At 42.3% G+C, this 26,441-nt stretch overlaps 2 protein-coding genes across 3 annotated transcripts; both read right to left on the bottom strand.

Annotated features, from left to right (window-relative positions):
* Window positions 1–7,527: 7,527 nt before the first annotated feature.
* On the bottom strand, window positions 7,528–19,310 carry LOC112224389 (cerebellar degeneration-related protein 2-like). 2 transcript variants are annotated; one of them, XM_024387916.2, is made up of 6 exons: window positions 18,298–19,310; window positions 16,228–16,340; window positions 12,167–12,315; window positions 11,733–11,903; window positions 9,640–9,856; window positions 7,528–9,492 (listed from the first exon to the last, which is right to left on the bottom strand). In XM_024387916.2, the coding sequence occupies exons 2-6, from the start codon at window positions 16,264–16,266 to the stop codon at window positions 8,848–8,850; spliced, it is 1,221 nt and encodes a 406-aa protein (XP_024243684.1). In that variant the 5' UTR covers window positions 16,267–16,340; window positions 18,298–19,310; the 3' UTR covers window positions 7,528–8,847. The 2 variants fall into 2 exon arrangements, with proteins under 2 accessions (XP_024243684.1, XP_024243683.1); XM_024387915.2 differs by lacking the exon at window positions 18,298–19,310 and adding an exon at window positions 17,349–17,985.
* A 559-nt stretch (window positions 19,311–19,869) lies between these two features.
* On the bottom strand, window positions 19,870–24,975 carry LOC112224388 (zinc finger protein 888-like). Its single transcript, XM_024387914.2, has 7 exons — window positions 24,795–24,975; window positions 24,017–24,219; window positions 23,810–23,911; window positions 23,609–23,698; window positions 23,294–23,404; window positions 23,051–23,174; window positions 19,870–22,940 (listed from the first exon to the last, which is right to left on the bottom strand). The coding sequence occupies exons 1-7, from the start codon at window positions 24,820–24,822 to the stop codon at window positions 20,608–20,610; spliced, it is 2,991 nt and encodes a 996-aa protein (XP_024243682.1). The 5' UTR covers window positions 24,823–24,975; the 3' UTR covers window positions 19,870–20,607.
* Window positions 24,976–26,441: the final 1,466 nt, after the last annotated feature.

Here is a 26,441-nt window from a genome sequence, read left to right as displayed (position 1 = left end):
GTCTCTATAAAAGTGCCTCCGCAGACATTCAGGACAAAATAAGTAATCACTGATATTAATATAAGAGGTCAAATTAGACAAAGTTGTTTGTTTTTCTGACTAGATGCTTTTGTTGATGTTGAAAATAGCTATCTGGCATTTCATGAAGACTTGCACAATCAGTGCAACCGTCTGAAGCATTCCACAACTTTCTGTCCATGCAGTATTCAGGTTTTTCAGGTGTATTAATTTGATCAATGATCTCAATAGGCTGTTGGTTATTTTTCCATTGGTATGTTCTTTTGCTCAATAAAAATTGCAATAATGGAAAGCCTATTGTCTGATGTTCATATCCTTGAGATAAGCTGTCACACACACACACACACACACGAGTGGATTGCTTGATATGCCAGTATTACATGCCTGTTGATGTACAGGTCTTGATGTGATTTAATGAGAAACAGCAGAGACACAAATGACAGAGGGAAACAGGATCTTTTAGTGGTGATGAATGATTTACTGAATTGTAATGGAGAGAACACAGCCCCTTTCATCTGTCATTCAGTCTACTCTGTGGCCAGTTCCATTTTTAAACCTGTAGAATTAAAGACCTTTGAGTTGGGTGACTCAGATCTAAGGTACATTTTGTGGTGAGGTCTAAGGTGAGTCAGAGGAACAGGAGAGGTGCAGGGACTGACCCCAGTTTAGCCCCTCCCACCAGCCTCCACTGGTACAAGCCTTATCAACATGTCTGCCAAGAACACTGTAGTTGACATTTACAGTAACTAAAATACATCAGTTAACAGTCACTCAGATTAAAGGAGTGATGTGTGGACTCAATGGTAATCTATTTTATTCCTTGACTACTATCAACAGCATCATAGGACAGTTAATGTTACATACACAAACATTTAGCAGATGCCAATTCCATACAACATTACCATATAAACAGCAGTGAATGAAGTGTAGTACATGTGTCCCACACAAGGACTCATCTACCGTGGGCTTATTCTGCATGTACACAAGATTTTACTTCTGGGTTAACCGATTATACAAGGTCATGTTTTATGTGAAGAAATAATATGTGCAAATGTATGGCACGTTTGTGTTTGAACCGGAGCATGACGACTCAGGACACCCACAGAGTGCTGTTCTCCGTCTTACAGGGACACCGAAGAGCCTTCACAAACTCCAAACCCTGGATAGAGGGGCTCAGTGAATTTGGCGTAGTGGTTCAGTGCGTCAGAGGAGACTGTAAAAGGACAGAGTGCCACCAGACCAGTCCAGATACATAGAAAGGTAACCAGATACACACTTATTCTGCAAGAGTGGGAGGAGGGGACTTGTTAGGTAGTGTTTTCATTATTGTTCCAGGCAATGTAGTTGCCATCAGGACATGCCATTGCAACCGAGCCAGGTATTACCACCCCTTCCTTTTCTGCTGATTCTTTTATACAGTTGAAGTCGGAAGTTTACATGCACTTAGGTTGGAGCCATTAAAACTTGTTTTTCAACCACTCCACAAACTTCTTGTTAACAAACTATAGTTTTTGCAAGTCGGTTAGGACATCTACATTGTGCATGACACAAGTCATTTTCCAACAACTGTTTACAGGCAGGTTATTTCACTTATAATTCACTGTATCACAATTCCAGTGGGTCAGAAGTTTACATACACTAAGTTGACTGTGCCTTTAAACAGCTTGGAAAATTCCAGAAAATGGCTTTAGAAGCTTCTGATAGGCTAACTGACATAATTTGAGTCAATTGGAGGTGCACCTGTGGATGTATTTCAAGGTCTACCTTCAAACTCAGTGCCTCTTTGCTTGACATCATTGGAAAATCAAAAGAAATCAGCCAAGACCTCAGAAAAAAATGTGTAGACCTCCACAAGTCTGGTTCATCCTTGAGAGCAATTTCCAAATGCCTGAAGGTACCACGTTCATCTGTACAAACAATAGTACGCAAGTAGAAACACCATGGGACCACTGTCATGAGAATTTTTATCCCAATGGTTGAACTCAACTATCACTATACCTTTGACCAATTCCCAGAGGTTGTAAGGCCCTGGTTAATGAGGAATTAGACAAAGTCCCAGTCTGCAATAGATCAATACTTTATTCAGAGAGCGCTCTGACTTCAAAATGAGAACACAATCTTTTTATCTCTCTCACGCACACACACACACGCAAACTCACATCAGTAGGGACTCCACCTCCCTTTAGATGGGCTGTATTTTTCCACAATACTAACACACAGTTTCTCATTATCTTCTGCAGGCCTATCCATTTCTAACAGTTACTACCCTACCTAGGTTGGGGAGGCCTCTTTTCTGTTATTGGTTTCAGAGTTATCACAAGTTGAGAGTTCAGTTGGCCTTGAATGTCTCAACTATACCCAGCTCATATTGCAAAAAAGTAACACAATGGCCGAGTCACACACATTATTGAATAATGACTCTAACACGTTTCATACAATTATATGGTTTCAGGGTGGAATACTTTAGTCATTATCTTAAACATACAAATTATTCTATCAATCCATCCTTTGACTAAATATTACATCTTGATACAACATTTGTCTATTACAAAATCACATTATCACACACAAATGTATTTACAACGTCTATTTCACCTCACCTGGGGATATTTCTACTTCCAGTTAACTCTTCCTTTTGAGATTTTCACTATAACCTTCACACGTTAGAACTAAGAAAAGTTTTATCTAATTGTAAATTATCGGCGTTGAAGGGATCATCAGTGTCCATCATGCGTCCTTTGCTGGTACAAGCCCACCATACATCAGTTATAGGTGCAGTGAGGTTAAGAATTTTCTCCTGTGCTTCTAAACCTAAGTCAGTCACATTAACAATCAGTCTTACATCCATTAAAATCTCATAAATTCCTGGTGCCATTCTTGTGTCTATAACACTGGTACTCACCAGGAGTTAAAGTGAACCGAGGTGGGTTGGCCGAGTACCTCAATCTGGCCAACCCAATCCCTGTACAGTTGTCTGCTTTCCTAGGGAATTGTTTGTTTACCTTAAATCCTACCTTGACCTTCTTTGACTCCTATTCTGTAAGTCACTCGTCCTTGATGGTCAGTGTGTTATATAGTTTGTCTTTTACTTCTTATCAATGACAATGGCGTCGTATAATTAGTACCGGAAGGTGGTGGATCTGGATGTATCAGAAAGGTTACCAAGACTATGATGCAGCTCAGAGTCTCTAATATTCCCAAAAACCGCCAACCCTCTCCTGCCCTTAGTCGATCTGCTAGGAACCACCCCATACCCACACCTCTATGAGTGCACACAGTGATGATAGGTCAGGATAGGGAATCTTCGTTAGGGAGGTAACCTCCGGACCCTATTGGTACTCGGTTCTGCTCCCTAACTCTGTGTGTGTTCAGCAGTGTTTGTATGTGTTCCTACCTTTTTGCAGTGGGTAACTTGGACCCAAGTGGCTCTCTCTGCCATTCGGCAAAGGTGGTGGTTAACAGAACCTGGTATGGGCCTTCCCAACGGGGCTGCTTCCAGTCTTTTCTCCTCAAGGTTTGAATCCACACCCAGTCTCCCGGTTGGATCGAGGGAATCACCTTCTTCTGTAACTCGCCTTTAGGACACAAAAGCTTTGACATACGGGTTAACACACAACCTTCTCATGTGTTCTGCTAAGGTATGTTCTATTTCTATATCTGCTTGCTCTGGTCCTCCCAATTCGGGCATTCTATATGGTTTACCTGATTAGCTAAAATGTAATCCATTGTTTAAAGAAATAGATCCTAGTAAACCAACTCTAGGGATAATATCTGGACCTAATATTTTAGCTACCATAATCGTGTCCGCCAAGTAAGTTGGGAACGCTTCTAACCATTTAAATATTAATCTATTATTAAACACCCCTTCTTTCCCTCACTTTGGGATAGTTCAATGAAGTCCATTTCCAATTGTTGGAATGGATATTCTACCTGGGGGTATTCCCCCAGTGGTGCTCTTACTCTAGCTCGATGATTATTCTATGCACAGATAACACATAGTGAACCATTTATTTATTTATTTTCCAAGCAGTTAGTTACACCATAGGCCACAAAGTGTTTCCTAACCTGCTCTACCATCCCCCCTATTGCCTAGCACAATATTACCGCATATCTAAACAGTAACTTTAAAAAAAAATTTTTTTATCCTTATACCAGACATTATCTCGTAGAATTACCTCTTTCTTTTTCCACATGTCCAATTCCTTTTGAGGTGCTTGTTCTTTACTTTACTGTAAGAAATCTTTGTCAATTGTTCTGTCCTCTTTAAGATTTATCTGTGCTGCTGTGGTTTTGAAGCTGCCTTCTTTGCACTCAACTTCCCTATATAGAAAGCATAATATAGCACCCAGACTCTGCAGTAATGAATAATTCCAAGAAAACTCATGTTTTTTTTTTTTTTTTTTTTTTTTAATTCATAGGTTTTGGTACTTCCAAAATCATCTTTTTTCTAGAGGGGTTCAGAATACACCCTTCTCAAATTATAATATATCCTAGATAAATGACCTCGGTTTACCACAATTATAATTTCCTTTTACTTATCTTATGGCCTTATTCTACCATATACGTATAAATCAACATTTAACTTCCCTCTGGGGGCTCAAATTTTCCTAAATTACTAATAATTACTTTAAATAAAATCTATAATTTAACTTCGGGACACCTTATACTTAAATAACTCCCGTTGACCCCCCCGTTGTCAACGGGTCCTTGGGACCATAACACGGAGGGTACAGCTTCTAACTCCTCTTCCTAAATTAAAAACACATCATCCTGTCATTAATTGGGCCCCACATCTAAGTGGACCCCAGGTTAAGTTCTCGCTTCTCCAATTCAGTTTTCATCTATACCTGTCTATAAATTAACCATGCTGGTCTCCACTCAGTAACTGTTACCAATCAGTAGTTAATTTTCCCTAATGAACCCCTTTCCCCAATGCCAGCCATTCCTCAGATGGTTCGTTCACTAAAGACACGTGTGGTCCCCCTGTCTTTTCCTATTCTCTGTCTGACGGCCCTTTCCAGTTCTCCTGTGTTCAATTTGAAACTGGCCAAGAGACCCTCTAGATCTCTTCTGAATCCCTCTATTCCTGTCTTAGGATGTGCGACTCCTTCGGCTCTTCTGCTCTGCTCTCTATCGTGTCTGGTTGTGCTCTGTCCCCAGCTCTGGGGTTGGGTAAGGCTATGATTGGGAATTGGGGTATCGCCTCATCGTCATCTAACCATTCTGTGTCGCTTCTGTCATCTCTCAATCCTGGCTTATTATGAGATTCTAACCTTCCTAACGCTCCAGGTCTCCTGCTCCTCACTCCCAGTCTCTCCCTCTCATTCTCCTCAAATTCCTTCTGATCTCTCTCTTGCTCTCCTCCTAGCCCCCCTCCTCTTCCTACTACTCCCAAACCATCAAGGTCACTTTGGGCTCAGCATAGGGCGGGGGAGCCCTTCTCCGTCTGACGATCTTTCTCTCTGTTCTTTCTTTACGTTTATACCTTTCTTTCTTTTATTTCCCATAACAGTCAGTGTCAAGTATGGTTTCTGTTCCTGTTGTAATGCTAAATCTTTGTTGGCCAATTCAAATACCTCGTAGTCTAGATCTAATGAGTCCTCACTCTCACTATCCTCCTCTTCCCAATCTAGTCATGTTTCCTCCTCTTCTTCAGTCTTCCTGTCTCCTACTATTCTTGTTCTGTCTTTTCTGTCTGTCGCGATACTGTCTTTGTCTCTCATCCTTTGGAGGAGCTCTACACTCTCGGGCCAGACGTCCTGTTTCGTCACAATTAAAACACTTTCTATCGTTTGATCCTGTTGGCTTAAAATATGTCCTAAATACTTAACATAAGTCTACCATAATTAAAACTTGTTCTTGCTAACTTTATAACCTTATTCAACAAAAAAATATAATACTATAATATAAATTTTACAGCCTTGTGTTAAATTTCTCACAAAAATATAATCTCCCCACAACAACAGCTAACTACCGAAGGGAGAATAAAACCCAGAATCCAAACCACCCCTAACTATCTTGGTGAACTAAAATTTAAGAAAAACGAATTTACCAAATCAATCAGAGAAATATCTACTATCTAATTTTACCAAATTTAGGAGAGTACTCGAATCAGGGATGCAAGAAACTATTATAAGGAGTAAATAGAAGTTAATATAAGTCCAGCACCATTCTCTATCCTACTAAGGGTGGAGCCTTTCGGACTAAAAACATGGACAAGTTTCATAAAACATCTTCTCCTCCAATAATAACATCATTATCCATTATTTAAGCAGAAAATGAATATTTACAGGGCATTGGTGTTTCTACCAAGAAAAATCATTAAGAAAATGCCAATGTCCAAGAATGCAAATGTCTTAACCTTGTTTATCATCAAAGGCTCCATGCTTGGATTATATTGGCAGTATCATAGACAGGTCATTCTTCATGGACACACATCTGGGCACAAGTGAATCTGGTCTCTCCTGATTCATTCCTCAGAGAGACTCATATTAGAGTCAGTGGTCCCCTTCTCTCCCCAGAGACTAATTTTTAGAGTCAGTGGTCTTCTCTCCCCAGAGAGACGGATTTTGGAGGTGGATATAAAGGCTTTGAGAAACCCATCAGTGTACAGTGAACACATGTGGTTTTGTCTTGAAGTGGAACAATGGAAGACAAAGTTTTTAAAAAGTTATCCCGCAGAAAATCTTGAAATCATATGTTAAAAAAAAATTTGGTCAGTGATATTAATTTGTCTATTTGTTTCTTAGCTTTTAAAAATCTATTGCATAGCACCATATTTCCTCATCACCGCCATCTTCATGCCGTTTCATTTCTTACAGAGAAACCAGCTCTATTCATACACTGGAAGGTTCAGCAAAAGGTTTGTCTACATTCCAGTTAGTGCTACGTATGTTTAGTTTGTATAAAATAAAGCTTAAATCAGGAAATAGTTTTATATCTACATCTACTTTACCAAACTTTTCTCCTTTCAAAAGACAGCCTAATTATGTACAGGTACAATCATAATATAAAATTCTTATTGGCATTTGCAACAAACTGATTTTGAGCACCGATTGCCTGGAACTAAAGATTATACTAACCCTCAGAATTTGTCTTACTCCTCATTTCCAAAACACCAGACTTTTTACTCCTTCCAACTCAACTGTTTTGTAAAATGCCAAACAAGGCAAGTGAATCTGTTACTATGTAGACTATTAAATACAAATAAATAAATGCAATTTAGCAGCACTCTTACCCAGAGCAACTTACATGTTCGTACAGGTTCCCCATGAGAATCAACCCCACAACCCTGGTGTTGCACACATGTATACAGTAGAAAACAGCGACTTAGAGTCCCACCGTGCTCTGCCCTCCATCCGGTCCCTTCTGCAAAGTGAGAGTTGTTTCACTGTCTTGTGATACCAGTGTGATGATGTCCCTCTGTGTATAAACTGGTTTGTTAAAATTGCATGGGTGATGATAGCACCTTGACAAACCACGTAATAACTGACCAATGGACACACAGAATCCTCTTAGAGTTTGCATTCATCAAAGGTTACGCATACATTTGACAATATTTTGGTATCTAATACAGTGAACAGGGACTACTAATAGCACTTGTTATACAGTGGCAAGCTACATAAAGTGTCAGAAAAGAACAACGATCCCTGTGCAAGTCTTAAGTGCATCTCAATACAATGTGATTTTACAGTGATGTCCACTAAGGATGTGGCTATCATGAACAATTAGGATAGCATGAGTTTAAAAAACATTTGATTAACCAGACAGTTTCTGACAAAGAATCGGAACAGCACTTATGAAATGTCTACATTGTCTGTCATTGTATTCGTAAAGCACATCAATATCATAGCACCGTACAGTATATAGCTGAGTTTTGGTATAGCCTCAGTAGATTATCACTAGCTACTACATTATTCATTAACAACTCATTCTTCGTACCCAATTACTTTCGTTTTTAAACTTCAGGATCGGGCAAAACACTTTGAAGACATACAGTACAATTGAGAAAGATAGAGTTCCGGAAATTATAGTGCAACTTGGACCTTACATGAGCACCAAAAACCATCAGGTGTTTTTTCTGGTAAAATATTCAGAAACTTTTAATAATGACAAAGATCTAGGCCAAACATTTCATAGCTACAGCTGTTCATAGCTGTAGTTGATGTTTATTGTATAGCTGCACTGAACAAAAGCGATAACAAGCTCTCCCTTTTTAAAATGTACAGATTGCCTTCACACCTTGCCTTGCAAGGTAACTCATTACCAAGAGTAGGAAACAGTGGCATTTCTAGGCACACAAAGATGGTAAAAAGTTCCCGTTTTGACCATCAGGCTCAGACAAGTCACTTTAAAAGGATGTGCAACTTTTGATTTAACAGTGCATAGACGTACCATTGAAAAGAGCTAGTCCACAGAAATAGTTTCCAGAGGTCCTTGGTTTCTCAGTGTACAGTAAAGTTGCCCTTAGATGCTAAGCAACTGGCTCAGGTATACCTGGGAGATTGAGGCAGAATTATGTACAATAGACTGAACGTTAGGCACTGTTGTTTCCATGCATAAGAGCTGGTGTATCTTGCCTTTCTTTAGCTGTGCCAACGTCCATAGATAACGATGAGCCCTTTGAGAAGGTTATCAATTCATCTTCACTTCTAACAGATTTAACACGTCAGTTCCCAGGCACACTTTTAAAGTCTTTCAAATAGTTTACAGTAAGGTGTTTTGCTTGCTTAGTAGCTTGCACATACAGTATGTCCCAGCTCCAATTCGGGAGAAAAATAGCTTGTTCAGCACAAACCCATTTTTCTACGTTTATTTGCGAAAGTAATGCTACTCCAGCTGCCAAGACTTTCCCCTGTTCTCACTCAGATCCTCTTTGGTTTTCTTGATGCAGGTAAAGATCTCCTTGAACAGGGCCTTGTACTCAGGCTGGTGAAGTTCATCCTCCTGGCCCTGGCGGAGGGAGGCTGGGCTTCGTGGGCGGACCAAGGGGGCTCCGCTGGGCTTTTGGACCTCCTTTTGGCTGTGCTGCTGGCTTGGGTCCTGCTCCCCCTGGTGGCAGCGCCGCAGCAGCGCGTCATATTTGACCTGCAGGGCGCTGTACTGAGCGTCAACCTCGTTGAGAAGGGAGATCCCACGCTGCTTCACCACCTCCGAATGGCGGACGCACGAACGCTCGTGGTCATGACTCTCGTATACGTCTGACCCCTCACCCCGTAGAGACCTAAGCTGCTTCTCGCTGTTGCAGTGCTTTAGGACATCACAACCTTTCACCTTGGAACGGTAGCTGACCTCCATCAGGTCTCCCTCACTCTCTCCATCCTCCCCCATCCCCCTCTCCTGGTTCAGGGGGAAGAAGAGGGCATTGGGCAGCATGCCCAGGCTGACCCTTGACCTCAAAGCTTTGTTGCTGTAGTCGGCTCTCCACAGCTGACGAAGCTCCTCAGCCTCACACTCCAGCTCCACTAGTCTGGCCTGGAGAGAGAGAGAGAGAGAGAGAGAGAGACTGGATTCAGTAATGTCACATGGAACTCTTGACTTTTCCATTTCCCTACAAACGATTTGAATTTGAAGCACGCATCTGCTTCCAATTATTCTGTGTGTGTTGCTTCTCTTCCTCACCTGGCACCCCTCCATCATTCCCAGGCGCTGCTCTAGTGCCACATTCTCATTGGCTAGGTGGTCTGCATCTCGCTCTGCCCCCTCTCTCCGAGCACGTTCATTGGCCAACTGTGTCTGTAGGGAGCGGAGCGATCTCCGTAGTGACTCCTGCTCCTCCTCCCGCCACGAGATGTCAGAGGGAGACCAGGGGTCATCCGAATGGTCTCCAGAGTAGACACTTGAGTACCATGGAGGGGTCAGAGAGAATCCAACCAATCAAACTTTAAAAAGGATGGGAAACAGCTTTTGTTCCAGTCCAGACCAGCACTTACACCTAATTAGTGTAATAAAGTCACTGATAAGCTGCCAATAAGACTAATCAGGGAGTGATGTTTAGTGAAGGCCGAGATGAGTGGCCTTACGGGTGGAAAATTATCTTAAATCAAATCCTGTGGGTGACAACTGTGACCAGTGCTCAGTGAGGTCAGTAGGGAGAGAGTACTATAAATCTGCTTGGCATGTGTGTTTATCAGTGACCTATGAGTTTAGGCCTGGATTAAAGGAGAGGAGCCCATCCCTAACTCAATAACACGGTCTGAACTGCTATGGCATCAGAGGACAGGAATAGGGCTAGAGTACTAGCAGCGGCACTAGTCCCCTTCAACAGCTGCAGTGTACGGCGAGAGAGGTAAGAGAGCGAGAGAGAGAGCCAAACCGCAATGCTAGGGCAGGGCCAAGAGACTTGTTGAAACATAGTGGTATTGAATGAACGCAATCTAAAGTGGGGCTCAGGGCCTTAGGCCATCAAGAATAGAACAAACTAATGGCAACTTCAGTGGGGCTACGTCTTATCACAAAACAATTTCTACCTGCAGCATAAAAACAATTATTAATGCACAAGCTATTCAGCTGTAAATATCTCAAATGTTAATACATTCAGGTCCTTTAGCCATTTTGCCACAACTTTGGAAGTATGGCTTTTTTATTGCGGTTTTGGAGCAGTGGCTTCTTCCTTGCTGAGCGGCCTTTCAGGTTATGTCAATATAGGACTCGTTTTACTGTGGATATAGATACTTTTGTACCCGTTTCCTCCAGCATCTTCACAGGGTCCTTTGCTGTTGTTCTGGGATTGATTTGCACTTTTCGCACCAAAGTATGTTCATCTCTAGGAGACAGAACGAGTCTCCTTCCTGAGCGGTATGAAGGCTGCATGGTCCCATGGTGTTTATACTTGCATACTATTGTTTGTACAGATGAACGTGGTACATTTGGAAATTACTCCCAAGGATGAACCAGACTTGTGGAGGTCTACAATTGTTTTTCTGTCTTGGCTGATTTCTTTTGATTTTCCCATGATGTCAAGCAAAGAGGTACTGAGTTTGAAGGTAGTCCATTAAATACATCCACAGATACACCTCCAATTGACTCAAATGATGTCAATTAGCCTATCACAAGCTTCTAAAGCCATGACATCATTTTCTGGAATTTTACAAGCTGTTTGAAGGCACAGTCAACTTAGTGTACATAAACTTCTGACCCACTGGAATTGTGATAGTGAATTTGAAGTGAAATAATCTGTTTGTAAACAATTGTTGGAAAAATTACTTGTGTCATGCACAAAGTAGATGTCCTAACCGACTTGCCAAAACTATAGTTTGTTAACAAGAAATGTGTGGAGTGGTTGAAAAACTAGTTTTAATGACTCCAACCTAAGTGTATGTAAACTTCTGACTTCAACTGTATATACACAACAGTATGTGGACACCTTTAAATGAGAGGATTTGGCTATTTCAGCCACACCCGTTGCTGACAGGTGTATAAATTTGAGCACACAGCCATGCAATCTCCATAGACAAACATTGGCAGTAGAATGGCCCATACTGAAGAGCTCAGTGACTTTCAACATGGCAGTCATAGGATGCCACCTTTCCAACAAGTCAGTTTGTCAAATTTCTGCCCTGCTAGAGCTGCCCCAGTCAACTGTAACTGCTGTTATTGTGAAGTGGAAATGTCTAGGAGCAACAACGGCTCAGCTGCGAAGTGGTAGGCCACACAAGCTCAAAGATTGGGAACGCCGAGTGTGTGTATTTCATGTATGAGTGTTGTGATCTCACCTGTGTGTGCGTTGCAACTCATTCAGGCAGGACACGCTCTGCACCCCGTAGGGCCGCCATGATTCTGCAAGGGGTTTCCTATGGGGATTAGCAGGGGCGGTCTTCAGATCCTCTACCTGACGTTGCAGATCCTCCACCTGGGTCTGCAGAGCCTCGATCATCTCTGTGAGCCTGGAGAGAGACTGACTAATCAAGTTGCTTTTGCCCTCACACATTTAGCTCTCCTCTCACCAACTCAAGTCGTTCACCATTTCATCTGTATTCTCTGCAGAAAGACTCAGGCTGTGTCCCGATTCTCCACCCCGTCATTGATTTAGATTCATAGGATTGGTATAAGCATTGGCTGAAGGGAGTTTCCACCACTGTTAAGATTAATTTGAGAAATTGTGCGAGAAGGGTGAAGAATTGGGACGCAGCCTCAGGTTTCAACCCACCCCTGGATCTTGTGCTGGGCGGTCCTGTTGTCCTGTACCAGGCGGGTGTTGCTCTGCTCCTGTTCTCTGGAGGACTGATCTAACTGCTCGTACACCTTAGCATGCTGATCATTCACCTGTCTCAGGAGGTCCACCTGCTTAGTCAGGTACTGGAGGGAGGGAGGGGGATGGAGGAGAGAACCAGGACTCAGTATCATCACATAACCGGCCACCTTCAAATTCACAATTAATTTCTACTTTGAATCCAGATGACATATTGGTGTAAAGTACTTAAGTAGAAATACTTTAAAGTACTATGTAGTAGTTTTTGGGAGTGTCTGTACTTTACTATTTCAATTTTTGACAACTCATACTCCACTACAGCCCTTGGCTGTCCGTAAAAAAAAAAGTGTGCCGTCTTGTTGGCTTTAATATAAGGAACTTCATGTATAGCATTTGCTTTTATTCAATAATGACAATTTAGTACTTTTTACACCACCGTACATTTAACTATACTGAACAAAAATATAAAATGCAACATGAAACAATAAAGATTTTACTGAGTTACAGTTAATTTAAGGAAATCAGTCATTTGAAATAAATTAATTAGGCCCTAATCTATGGATTTCACATGACTAGGAATACAGATATGTATCTGTTGGTCACAGATACCTTAAAAAGGTGGGGGTGTGGATCCGAAAACCTGTCAGTATCTGGTGTGACCACCATTTTCCTCATGCAGTGCAACACATCTCCTTTGCATAGAGTTGATCAGGCTGTTACTATGGCCTGTTGTCCCACTCCTCTTCAATGGCTGTTAGAATTTGCTGAATATTGGTGTACACATCGATCCAGAGGGTGACATTTCTGGTGAGTATGCAGGCCATGGAAGAACTGGGACATGTTCAGCTCCAGGAATTGTGTACAGATCCTTGCACCATTTTTTTTTACCCTTAATTTTACCAGGTAAATTGACTGAGAACACACTGGGGGAATAGTTGCAGGGGATTAGGTGATTAGGTGACATGATGGTATGAGAGCCAGACTGGGGATTTAGCCAGGACACCAGGGTTAAAACCCCTACTCTTACAATAAGTGTCATGGGATATTTTAGTGACCACAGAGTCAGGACACCAATTTAACATCCCATCCGAAAGACACCCTACACAGGGCATTGTGATATTTTTTTTAGACCAGAGGAATGGGTGCCTCCTACACCACTTCCAACAGCATCTGATCTCCCATCCAGGGACCAACCCTGCATAGCTTCAGACGCAAGCCAGCAGTGGGATGCAGGGTGGTATGCTGCTAGCATGGGACTGTGCAGGTGATGGCGGCGGATGAATGGCACGACAATGGGCCTCACGATCTCGTCACTGTACCTCTGTGCATTCAAATTGCCGTTGATAAAATGCAATTGTGTTCATTGTCCACAGTTTATGCCTGCCCATACCTGAACCCCACCGCCACCATGGGGCACTCTGTTCACAACGTTGACATCAGCAAACCACTCGCCCACACAGCGCCATACACGTGGTCTGCGGTTGCGAGGCCGGTTGGATTTACTACCAAATTCTCTAAAACAACGTTTAGGGCGGCTTATGGTAGAGAACTTAACATGAAATACTTTGGCAACAGCTCTGGTGGACATTCCTGCAGTCAGCATGCCAACTACACACTCACTTAAAACTTGAGACATCTGTGGCATTGTGTTGTGTGACAAAACTGCACATTTTAGAGTGTCCTTTTATTGTACCCAGCACAAGGTGCACATGTGTAATGATCATGCTGTTTAATATGCCACACCTGTCAGGTGGATGGATTATCTTGTCAAAGGAGAAATGCTCACTAACAGGGATGTAAACAAATTTGTGCCCAAACTTAGAGAAATAAATTGTTTTTGTGCGTATGGAACATTTGACACATTTTTATTTCAGCTCATGCAACCAACACTTTACATGTTGCGTTTATAGTTTGTTCAGTGTAGATACTTTTAGACATTTTAGTCAAGTAGTTTTTTACTGGGGGAATTTCACTTGAGTCATTTTCTATTAAGGCATATTTACTTTTACTCAAGTATGACAAGTGAGTACTTTTTCTACCACTGAGATTACACCATTGTACTTGTTCACGTCAATACAATTGGTTTTAAGCCACTACATACAAGGCATACACATTATTTCATTTGGCTGCTTGTTCAGCCATGAATGAGATCAATCAAACTTGGCAAAATCAATGACCACTACCTCCTGGCTGGGCGACTATCATTGCTTTGATAGCAGCATGTCTGTAATGGCGTTTGAGTGGTCTGAATGAGTGTCTGTAATGGCGTTTGAGTGGTCTGAATGAGTGTCTGTAGGAGCGTAACAATTCTGGCGAGAGGCTGACTCCTGAGGAATGTAGAAAGGCCCCAGCACAAGGTTAAGGTCAGGCTCTTATTAACACAGGTTGATTCAGACTGAAGGTCTAAATACACTAACAATGGTGCTGGGATAACATAACACTTTCTCTGCTTCTCCCTAAACCCTTCGTCTTCTGTTTTTCTCTATACATCTCTCTCTCTCTTTTCCTTTGAGAACAGTTTATCTAATCAGGGTAAAACAGGGAGAATGCCATAGATAATAACAGTTCAATATCTATGGAGAACGCTGTGAACCTTTAGTCAGCTCATGAAGTAAGATCAGCCACAAAACACCTACTAAAAACATAAATCCTGGCAATAAAACAAATACTGCTACAGTAGATAGGAGCTGTAAATTATCTTGCCACGCAGTTATCTACTTAGTATTTTGAATTCTGCATGTTAATATCATGAAAAATTGTGGTGATGATCTATTGTGTAACATATTATAGGCAAGGTAACATAATTCACAGCATCAGCTTTCTCCTGTACCGTTTCTACATGCAGTCAGGTCATGAAATGGATGGCACCTTCAGAGAGATTAATTCTGTCAGTCAGCCGTTTCAGAGACGGGGGAGGATTTAGGAGTCGCACATCCAGAGCTGACCCTGCTCAGGGAAATTAAATCCAGAGCTCATCTGGAAATTAGTGGCGGTTGCTGACCATACAATATAGATTCAGTATTGATACAAGAGAAGAAGAAAAAAATATCACTGAATGTGATATTTAAATACAAACTCAATAATTGGCTTAATAGATTCTATAGCATTATAGCATGGAGAGGCTATTTAATCTAACATTATTTTGAGTCACAACAAAACAATGGCGGCAATGTTGGTTCAAAGGTATGTCCAAAAAATTAAAGAGGACAACTGATATGGGCAGTCTATCTTTCCTAGTCAAATCAAATTTATTTATATAGCCCTTCTTACATCAGCTGATAATATGAAAGTGCTGTACAGAAACCCAGCCTAAAACCCGAAACAGCAAGCAATGCAGGTGTAGAAGCACCTGAAACTTCACTAAACAAGGTGAAAAGCATTGAGGTATGCTGTTTTCAAAGGAGTAAGAGATCCCAATCAGTGCACTACTGTTTGATAATGGTTTTGTAAACACTTATCACCTGGGGATTTCTAGTATAGAAAAAGAAAGACAAGGATTGGAATATAGATTTTGTAGCCTTGTCTTGACAAAACCATTTCAGATGAAAAGTCTGCATTATAAAAAAGCCATTATATTCTGTTACCTTTGTGTTTCCAGAGTCCTACCCTACATGGACCCATGGTAAACAACAGGTGCAACCGAGAGATTAAGTAATCAGTCCATCAGGGTCCAACCCTCTCATTTCAGCTTCAAAGGGAGTTAATGGTAGCCTGCCTTTTGGCAATATGGAACACTGATTTGATTAAGGAATTAAAGGAGCACAAATCTGAGGAGAGATCCTTTTGTTTTCAACATCTCTTGTTTTCAACTGGAACAGATTGTAGCCTAACGGACAGGCCTCAGGTGTCAACTAGTGCTCGATTACTTAGATAATGTGTGCTTGTGCTGGGATGGGGAAAAAAACCTGCACACACTACAGGAAATGCCTATAGCTTGGAACTGTGTCTGCTGACTACTGATTGGTCAAACCCAGTTACCTCTACCCTCGTAGCTACAACCTGATTGGTTAAACCCTTACCTCTATCTCCTGTAGCTGTTCCTGATTGGTGGAGTACATCTGCTGCAGACCCTGCTCCAGCTCTCTGTTCCTGTCCAGCAGGGTCTTCCCCAGCTCAGCAGCTAGGTGCAGGTCTACATGGCAGAAAAGAGAGAACAGAGAGTGATCATTTATCGATCCTATTGTGTGTCACCAACGAAATAATGGCTTGGGCAAAGACGCGGCCATTAGTGCGACAAGAGGTTGCAGAGGGCACCTATGGCTGTGTCTGTGCCTCAATGCTCAAGGTCAGGTACATGCATCCATCTTGCAGACATGGGTTGGTGTGTCAAATACACGCTACTTGTGCTGCCCATGATTTACAATAGTTTGCCAACAATTGCCTACAATGGAACTGATGGAATATAGACCCCAAAAAGGGATAAATCAAACACACATCAAATATATTGGAGATATGTAGGCTATTTGACCCATGTCAGGGAATTTACAATCAGAAAGGTAAGAAATATATACATCTACCTTCATCACTCTGGCCTAATTCAAGCGTTGTGAGACTGTCTCATGTACAGGATTTGTGATGGAGTGAGTTTATGAGCATGAAAACTGAATAGATGTTTCTAGAGGCATTTCCGTTTCCTTATTTCTATTCCAGCATTCATCAATAGATAGCCAATGATAGATATTGAACAACGCAAATTCGTGGAATAAAACCTTAATATGCAGAGAAGTACATTTAAAAATGTGTAGCAAAACTAAGACAAAGGATTCATTTTTTCAAATGGTTGCCTACTAAATCCATGGCAATGGAATGATAGCCTAGGGGGTGATGGAAATTCTGCTTGAGACTACCTTGAAATATTTTTGTCCGAAGTCCGACAGTGTGTTCTGCCGCAGTAGGCTACCAAATGTGTCTCGTAGCATGTAGGCTACTACATTTGCTAGTGACATGACACCTGCTATATGAAATTGGCGGTGCACCAGGCGCTCATTGTTTCAGCGCCTGCTTGAAAATAATTTTGTCTTACGCTGTGTCAAATTGTGGCCAATGCCTGGTTTATTGCTGCCGGCCACTTACACGCACAGCCCAGGTCGACCCGCGCTTTCCCAGTCTCGGTCATAATTATGGATATAATAATATTTACCATGTTCAAGGTCCTGCTTGTCATACCAAGGTTCATCCTCCTGGATTTCGAATTCTTCCACCTCAATCATATCTGTAAGCATATTCGGCCACAATGAATCCCCGACTGATCAATGGGCTTTCATTGGAATAGGTAGGATACTAATTTCGCAGCCAATGCAACATGCCTTTGAGATATATTGATCCACCAAATGCGTTTCCCCTCATCAGCTGTCTAAAGCGTATGTCTATTCACCGGCTACAACCACAGTATGATGAAACTGCCTAAGCATCGCACTCCACACACATATCCCCCTCCAGCAGCAACGTAGTTTACCACGTCAGTAAACGCGCACTGGCCTATTCTTCTTCTCATTCTTTGATATCATGGCGTTCGCACATTTTGTTTGTGCATGTTGCCACCTACTGTGCGGTAGTGTGTGGTCTATCACGTTACATTACATGCTAAAAGAAAGAAAGGGGGACTATCTCTACGCCTCTATACCACTATTTAAAAAAAATGTGTAACACCATCCCATTCCACTACTTTGACCTTAATTGATCATACACCATAACAACAGACTCTTTCGTTCAACACACCATGTAACTATTCTGCAGCAAAGCCTTGTGCACCAGTGGAGGCTGCTGAGGGGAGGACAGCTCATAATATTGGCTGGAATGGAGTGAATGGTATGGTATCAAACACATGGTTTTTATGTGTTTGATACCATTCCATTCACTCCATTCCAGTCATAACACTTTATTTTAGACATCATTATGAGCCGTCCTCCCCTCAGCATCCTCCACTGTCGTACACCTAAGTACTTCTCTGCAGCTGCCATCACAACATCTATTTTCTGTGACTTACATTACATTTATGCGGTACAATTGAAAACCAGGGCAATGAATGCTAAAAAGCCAACCTCAGTGAAGCACAAATTCGTATCACTCTGTATTGGCTTACTACTCACCTTTGATCCCTCATCCTCTACTCTCTTCACTGCCTCAGCATACGACACCTTCTGTTCAACTCTGACCCTGGCAACCTTAACCTGTCTCTCTCGCACTGGGCACTTCTGACATATCCTAACATGACTTTGTCAGGTAAAAACTCTTGCTTCAAAACTCAAAAGAACAGTGTCTTCTCAGTTGCTCCACCTCAACACTTAATACCACCCAAGCCATCACTCCTTTCAAAGGCGCCCTGCTCTGGAGAGCAAAGCAAGTCACAGGTCTTGTCCCAAGGCGTGTGAAACACAGAAAATCATCACTTTGAGCTACCTTCAGCAATTTAACAGTACCCAATTTATTATGGATCCCCATTATCTGCACTCTTCCTGTGGTCCGGCAAAATTAATGCAGTTATACAACTTTAAAAACATTACAATATATTCATTACAGAATTCACAACACTCTGTGTGCCCTCAGGCCCATACTCCACTACCACATATCTGCAAGGCAAAATCCATGTGTGTGTATAGTGCGTATGTTATCATGTGTTTGTATGCATGTGTCTGTGCCTATGTTTGTGTTACTTCTACCCAGCCTGAGACATGTGGGTCAGCCAAAAGGAAGGGATCATCCTTTGCATGACCATTGGGGTGAGGCTCGGACTCTGAGATCTTCATCACTCTTGTCAGGTAAAATTTCTGAGCCATGGTTTGTATTCTTCCTCAACACACAATCTTCCCTCTGCACTCAGCTTTTCTCCTTCTTCCTCGCTGTCCATAACCACATCTACCCTGTCACAACGCTCATGCCGCGCCTTCATCCGCTGTTCCGTTCAACACCCCCATTCTGCTCCTTCATCCACTGTATTGTTTGCAGAACATGCACTGATGGCCTTTCTCCAATACCCAACTTCTGTTCCTTAGCCCAATTTACTAGTCTGGCTCTCTCTGTCTTCTCCATGTTTTTAAAACGTGCTGCACCCTTGACCTTGCAATTACACAAGTTCTTGGCAACATACTGCACTGTTATTTTCTATCAGTTACTATTGCACTGCACACTTCCCTTTGCTGATAAGTTGAAATGACGTAGGCATCCTAAGTGTGTGCCATTGGATGACTTGTACTATCGAGTATGAATAGTCTTGCCTTCCTTTACAGGCCTACTAAGCTATCTGCATATTGTAGGGTCTGGGAAAACTTGTGCACATAATTCGTTCATCGATGTCTACTCCAGCCAACCTTAATAGCCTACCTCTGAAAATACCTATTAAAGACAGTTATCACAGACCATAAAATACATAATAAATACACAAATTAACTATTGAAAGCATTATTTAAAAAATATTTTGTATTCACAATCATTCAATACATTTTATTTGTACTTGAAACAACAAAGCTACGCCCTGTGCATGAGAACAGGCCCAGGGGTCTCATAGGCGGCGTTTAGACAGGCAGCCCAATTCTGATATTTTTTTCCACTAATTGTATTTTTTTTTTTTTAAGTCAATCACACCAGATATTTTTCAGAGCTGATCTGATTGGTCAAAAGAACAATTAGTCAATAAAATATCAGAATTGCCCATCTAAAATCAGCCATAGGGACCATTATTAAAACTGAAACATTATTGGGTATGATTGGCAGGAAACCCCTTCCACTGTAGAATGCACTACAGCATACATAGACTAGTCTAGTATCTATCTGACAGTACGAAAATGTCAGAGCCTTATCTTAGAAAACCCCTGAACATCTTGAACTTTGAGCTCCACCTCTGTGTTGTGATGCTGCTGATCATCACCGTTCATAAACAGATGCTGCCCTCATGTTTTTTGTCCAATTTTGTAAAGTACAAAACTGAAAATATACATTTCACCATACATTTCAGAAAGCACAACTTATGTTGACTGACAAAAACAATGTACATTCCAAAAGCATGGCCCTATCTACTTTTATTCAGAGTGAAGTGTGAATGGATGCTTGAGAAAGATGACAAACTCCCTCTAGCGGCGAGTACAGATCTGCACCAAAATACACATGGTTTTATTTGAATGAGGATAGATAAAAAGCCGTTGACTAAACAACTATCCAATCTATTGCATCAGTGTTAATAGCTTGCATTATTTCCAACTCTTGTCCCTAAAAGCATCTCAGGGATACATATTCCTAGACAGGTCATGTTTCTTAGATCCTTAATTTTTAAGACAACATTTCAGAAAAGATCCAGAATAAATTCACAACATAGTAATGAAACATTTTGTTCCTCTAACATCTATACAGAAGAAGAAGAAAAATACAAAGAAACAAAATAAAATAATCCCTGGACTTGAACTTGTTCAGTGTTCTTTCCTGTCATGTGCTTTCAACAGGTCTGCCCGACTGAAAGCTTTCTCACATTTCAAACATTTGTGGGGCTTCTCTCCAGTGTGAATCATCATATGCCTTTTCCGTTTCCTAGAGTCATCAAATTTTCTTCCACAGACAGAACAAGGATAAGGCTTCTCCCCTGTATGAGTTCGCATGTGTTGAGTGAGATAACAGTTTTGAGTAAAACCCTTCCCACAGACTTTACACTTGAATGGCCGCTCCCCAGTATGGTATCTCATGTGTACCTTCACTTCAGATTTTGATTTGAAACTTTTGCCGCACTCCAATTCGGTGCATTTAAAAGGCCTCTCCTGAGTGTGAATCAGGTCATGCCTTGTCAATGAGGACATGTTCAGAAACAGCTTACCGCAGTATGTGCACGGGAAACGCACCCCAGCATGATGTCTCGCCACATGGACTTGTAACGTCCTTTGTAATGCGTAAGATTTGTCACACTGGGAGCAGGAGAAGTGTTTATCTTCAGGTTTTCTGTGAACACACAGCATGTGCATTTTCAGTTTTGCATTGCTGATAAATCCCTTTCCACACTCCCAGCAAAGGCATCGTTTCTCTCCGGTATGTATTCTCTCGTGTTCGACAAGAACCGCTGATAAGTTAAACTTCCGTGGACAGTGGGAGCACTGGTATGGGAGGTCTCCGGTGTGAGTCCTCTCGTGTCTGATGAGAGCTGCTAAATCAGTGTAGCTTTTATCACAGGAGGTGCAGAGGAATGGCCCGCTGAATTTATGGGCATCCAGATAGTGTTTCTTAAGGGGCTTGACCCCATTGAAGCTGTTTTCACACATGGTGCATTTCAAAGGCTTGTGCGACAGCTTGTGCCTGTCTAGCTTTACTGGGTCTGCAAACATCCTACTGCACTCAGTGCAGTGGAGGGGGCTGTGGGTGAGTGCATGTACCTGGGCCTGGGCCTCTTCAGGATCAGCTCGCAGCACCTTGCACACAGTCTTTACAATGTGCTTCCTCATATCATAGATGTTCTTGAATGTCTGCCCACAATGAGGACATTTGTGAGGGCGCAGATCTGAGTGGGACCTCATGTGAACTTTCATGCTGTAAGATTTTGGCAAACGTTTTTTGCAAATGCAGCACACTTTTGACTGCTTGTGTTTTTCGGTCTTGCTAGGTTCGCCAGATGGGTCGTAAGATGGGTCCTGGGGAGTACTGGTGGAGGATGAGTCACTGTCCTCGGGTGTTGCCTCAAGAGTAACACCACTGGACGGCTCCGTGTCTCTTCCCTCAGGTTTCTGGATTGTGTCCTTCTCATCACTATCTGGAGATCTGCTACGCCTTTTCTTGGAGTCTTTTTCACATTTTAGTCTCGGTTTCTCCAAGCTTTGTGGGTCCTTGTAACTCATATCACACATATTCGACCTGCCTTTGAGCTGCTTGGATGTTTCACCTTTAGGTTCTGACACAACTACTTTACACACATTTTGCCGATGTCTCCTCAGATCAAAATGGTACAAGAAGCGTTTCTTACACTGGAGACACTGAAATGGGCGCTCACCTGTGTGGATTTTCTGGTGTCGCTTCATGTCAGCACCTCGACTGAAAGTCTTCCCACAAATTGGGCATTTTTTGAATGCATTTTCTTCTGAAAGTTCTGTTTTGGTTTGTTGCCGTTCTCGTGCTAGCAATGTCTTCATCTTACGCCCCCTGTTTTGTCTAACTGGTCTAGATGGTAATATCAGGTTAGTAGTATCAATTCTTTGTAGCTCCACTGAAGGCTTGTGAAGCATTGAGGATATGATCTTATCAGATACATCTATGCTTTTCATTTGTTCTCCATGACTTCCACTGTCTTTATGAGTCTTTATTTGGGGCTTTCTGACACTTGAATCTTCATAAGGCTGTGCCACCCCATCTTCCCCGATAACCATCACTGTTCTGTACCTGGGGTTCACTTCTTCAACAATACCTTCCGTCTCATCTTGTACTGGTCCAATCCCCAGAACATTCTCTTCTTCATTTCCGTCATGAACCTCCATGTCCTCATGTTCCACAGGGTCCGTTAACTCTATAGATTGTTTGTTGTTTTTCTCACATTCCACCCTCTTCTCGCTTTTTATTACATCCATACTTGTCCCGGGTTCCATCTCTGTGTACTCTGTCAGTGTTGCAGAGTCCACTTCCAACTCTTTGGTAAATGTATCCATGAAGACATTCAAGGATAATGTCTGTGTTTCTGACTCTGTCTGTTCAGTTGCAATCACCACCCTTTCTACTGGAGGGAGACAGAGAGCTGAAAGAATGCAGTCCCCATCGGAGGAAGACAGAGTATCTAGAAAGGGAAGCGAGAAATGAAAGACAATGGTTAAGAAGTGAATAAATGTCAACGTCCCCTACAGAAGATTGGCCAATATCTACATGCGTCCTATGATAGATGTCTACCATGGTTGTCCAGCTGGCTGAGGTCTCTGTGGTACTGAAGCAGGGTTTTCAGCTGCTGAGGGTGAGACACAGACTGCACACATTCCTCCAGAACAGAGGGGACATCGCTGAGCAGGGACGCAGCCTGACACGGAAGGAAAATGGATACGATTTAGGGGTGATTCAAAATATACTCTATGAATGAACCTTTGTGAATAGCGATCCTTCACTGAATTGATGAAGGTACTCTTCTAATTTCAGTACCTGTTGAAAGTTTGATACTGGAAGTAGCTTCTCAAGTCTTGAAAGAAACTGACACATTAGTTTCTCGATTGCTGCATCATACTTGGGACCAAATTCCACAGGAAAAACATCCTGAGAATAAGAAATTAGTATAAAATAAATAATATCTGATATAAGAACATTTGGCACCTGCAACTCACATGGACACATACAGCTGTAATCAGAATAAAAGGAGGCCTTAAAAAAAGGTCAACATTGTTTATAAATAACAAAGACTACGAGTGTGCACTTCTGGGTAGTAGTATACCTACACAGCTATTCCAAAGCCACACTGACCTGGAAGAAGTGTTCCATCTCATTTGGGTCGTTCAGCAGGGTTTGAATCAGCCCCAGAAAGTTAGATTCAGATAAATCTTCATCATCAGTCTGCAAGAAAGAAAACACTTTTGTTATAATGATCATTATCAAATCAGTTGTGTGGGACTGACTGACTGGCTGATGTAAACCTTTGCTGAGTCTCTGACCTTAAGAGCTCACCTGTGTCCCCCAGAGAGGTGTGAGGGTCTGTATCCTGTCCAGGTGTGGCTGAATGGTCTGGAGGTCTGTGATCGGCTTCGAGCGACACAACTCCAGGACCAGCTGAAAGCAGAGCAAACCTGTCAGGAGACTTAGAGACCATAAACATGACTAATTATGATCATATCTCCCCCTTAATGATGAGCACTAGCTCCACCCCTCTCTCACCCGTGCTCGAAGACCCAGAATAAGTTGGGCCCTCTGTCGGATGTTCAGAAGCTCTGGAACCATCTCTGTGACCATGGTAACAAACTCCTCCAGCATCCCATAATCCATCACGTGTCTCTGCTGGATCGTTTGCCAGATGGCTGCTGAAACCAGCCGCAGTGGCGGGACCATGAGGCGCAGAGAGGGGAGAGGAAGAGGGGGACCTGAAACAGAGAATTTGACATAGGTTGTTCACAAATCAAGCACTCATTATTGCACAGCACATCAAACTTTAGCGTGTGGAACTACTATGTGTGTCATTGTCAAGAATGTTGTGTGAGTGAGAAGACCTTGTCCATCCAGAAACAACCCCTAGCCCTTCCCTTGGAGTCACAGTTTTCCTTTTGATTAGCTTTGGGGAGTTGATCAAAGCGTGGATCTAAAATAATGGGGACAGGTTGCAGGGTTGTTTCTGGAAGGGCCTAGAGAAGCAGTGAAACGACTGCAAAGCAGCAAATAAATTAGCTTGTTAGCTAGCAAGCTAAAACGTCAAGGAAGTGTAATTATTCTACTGCATTATTCATTAAAAGGCCGGGCATGAAATCAGAGAGGTTTAGAAATGCTGCACAACTTCAATAATTCCAAATAAAAGACCCGCAAAACATATTATAGACGTTCTGGAACGAGTCCAGTTCCCGCACAAAACAGTAGGAAGTTAGCCATACTTAGCTAGCTAGCTAAGTATGGCTAACTATGCCCTAGCTCTAATATCGTATACATTGCTAGCTATACATGTTACCTTTCCCCCCAGACATTTGTTTTTGCATGTCTCTCCACTGCAGTCACACTAGACACACGAAAATGCCAATCGTTTTTGCCAATGTGTGCCACCCAATAACTGCATATAAGAAGGCGTCACCAGCGAGGAAGAGGCGAAGCGAGAGGGTTTACGCCGCCCAAAATCAGTCCACCAAAATAAAGGCCAGGAAGTGAGGCACTTTGTATGGAGGTCAAAGTGGATAACAGAAAATGTAATTGCTAATTTGCTACGTCAGGCTTATTTGGTTGAATAGACGTTTCGTAATGGTTAGGTTGTTACGAATGCACCGATATAAGGCAACGCACGCGGCATTTCTGCAACTTTGATAACAATTACTTTATATCGGAGTAGTGTATGCGCTTCACACGCGTATCTGCATTCTCATTGGCTAGAATGGTCCCGCCTGATCTCGCCTCCTCCCACCTGCCGTCCATTTTTGAGGATATGCAGTTCCACTGTTGGAGTGGTCACTTGATAATCTTGTCAATATATGAAATAATCTTCGGTGCCACTGTGTGTGAGTACTGCGGGGACCTATTTAAATGTAACACACGAGGTACCGGTAAACGTGTAAACGGGCTTGTTTGACATTGCAGCCGACTGACTGATCTACAAACCATCATAAATAACAACTCGTTATTATTTGTAGATCAGTCAGTCACCATTTACCCTCAATGCATCATGGATTTCCAACACGACCAGTTATAACTAAAGCGCCTCTGTGGCATAACCAGTTGGGTACCATCATTCCAAACACTTAAAAGGCACACCCTCAAATTAAGTCGACACTTCTGATGACGTTTCATAACGTCTGACGAGTATACACTTGCAGGACGAGGGGAGAAGGATTTTTTAAAATTACATTTTAATTTTATTTATTTATTAATTCTTTTTTTTGGGGGTGGGGGGGGTCCACAGGACTCTTCATCTTTCTTATTGGACAACACACTTCCAACACGCTTAGAACATGTTTCATGTAAAAACAGGAACATTTAAACAAAGCAAGGGAACGTCAGGGAGAACCGTTAATAAACCAGGACTAAGGTATTACCCTAGGAGAACCAACTGTGGAGGAGGGAGGCACAGAAACACACAACTCACTATGGGGCGGGTCGCACTTTGCTTCCTACACAATCATGAAATGCTGTTTAATTAAAACAAGATTTTAGTGTGTTCATCTTGCCTGCAGACACTTTGTTGATATGACCACTGCAGATCTGCATCATGTTATTCAGCTTGACTTTGTGCTAAAAATCTGTACGGACAGTAGATAGTATACTTATAAAATCACTGCTAAGGTGTCCTGGAGGGCAGGTAGTTTGCCCCCGGTGATGCGTTGTGCAGACCTCACTACCCTCTGGAGAGCCTTACGGTTGTGGGCGGAGCAGTTGCCGTACCAAATCTGTACGGACAGTAGATAGTATACTTATAAAATCACTGCTAAAAATATTCCAATGTTAACAATACGCCTTGGAGGGGGACCACGAACACTGGGGCAGGCTGGGGGGAAGGGTTGGGGACAGAGGTTAGGGGTCAGGGGTTGGCAGTGTTGCTACTCAGACTAGCTTCCTCCTTCTCCACCCCCTCCATCTGGTTGGACTTGGCGCCTCCGTTCTCAGAGTGGTT

Source organism: Oncorhynchus tshawytscha, linkage group LG25 (assembly GCF_018296145.1).
Source record: "Oncorhynchus tshawytscha isolate Ot180627B linkage group LG25, Otsh_v2.0, whole genome shotgun sequence".
Classification (NCBI taxonomy): Eukaryota; Metazoa; Chordata; class Actinopteri; order Salmoniformes; family Salmonidae; genus Oncorhynchus; species Oncorhynchus tshawytscha.
This window is presented reverse-complemented; position numbering and strand designations above follow the sequence as displayed.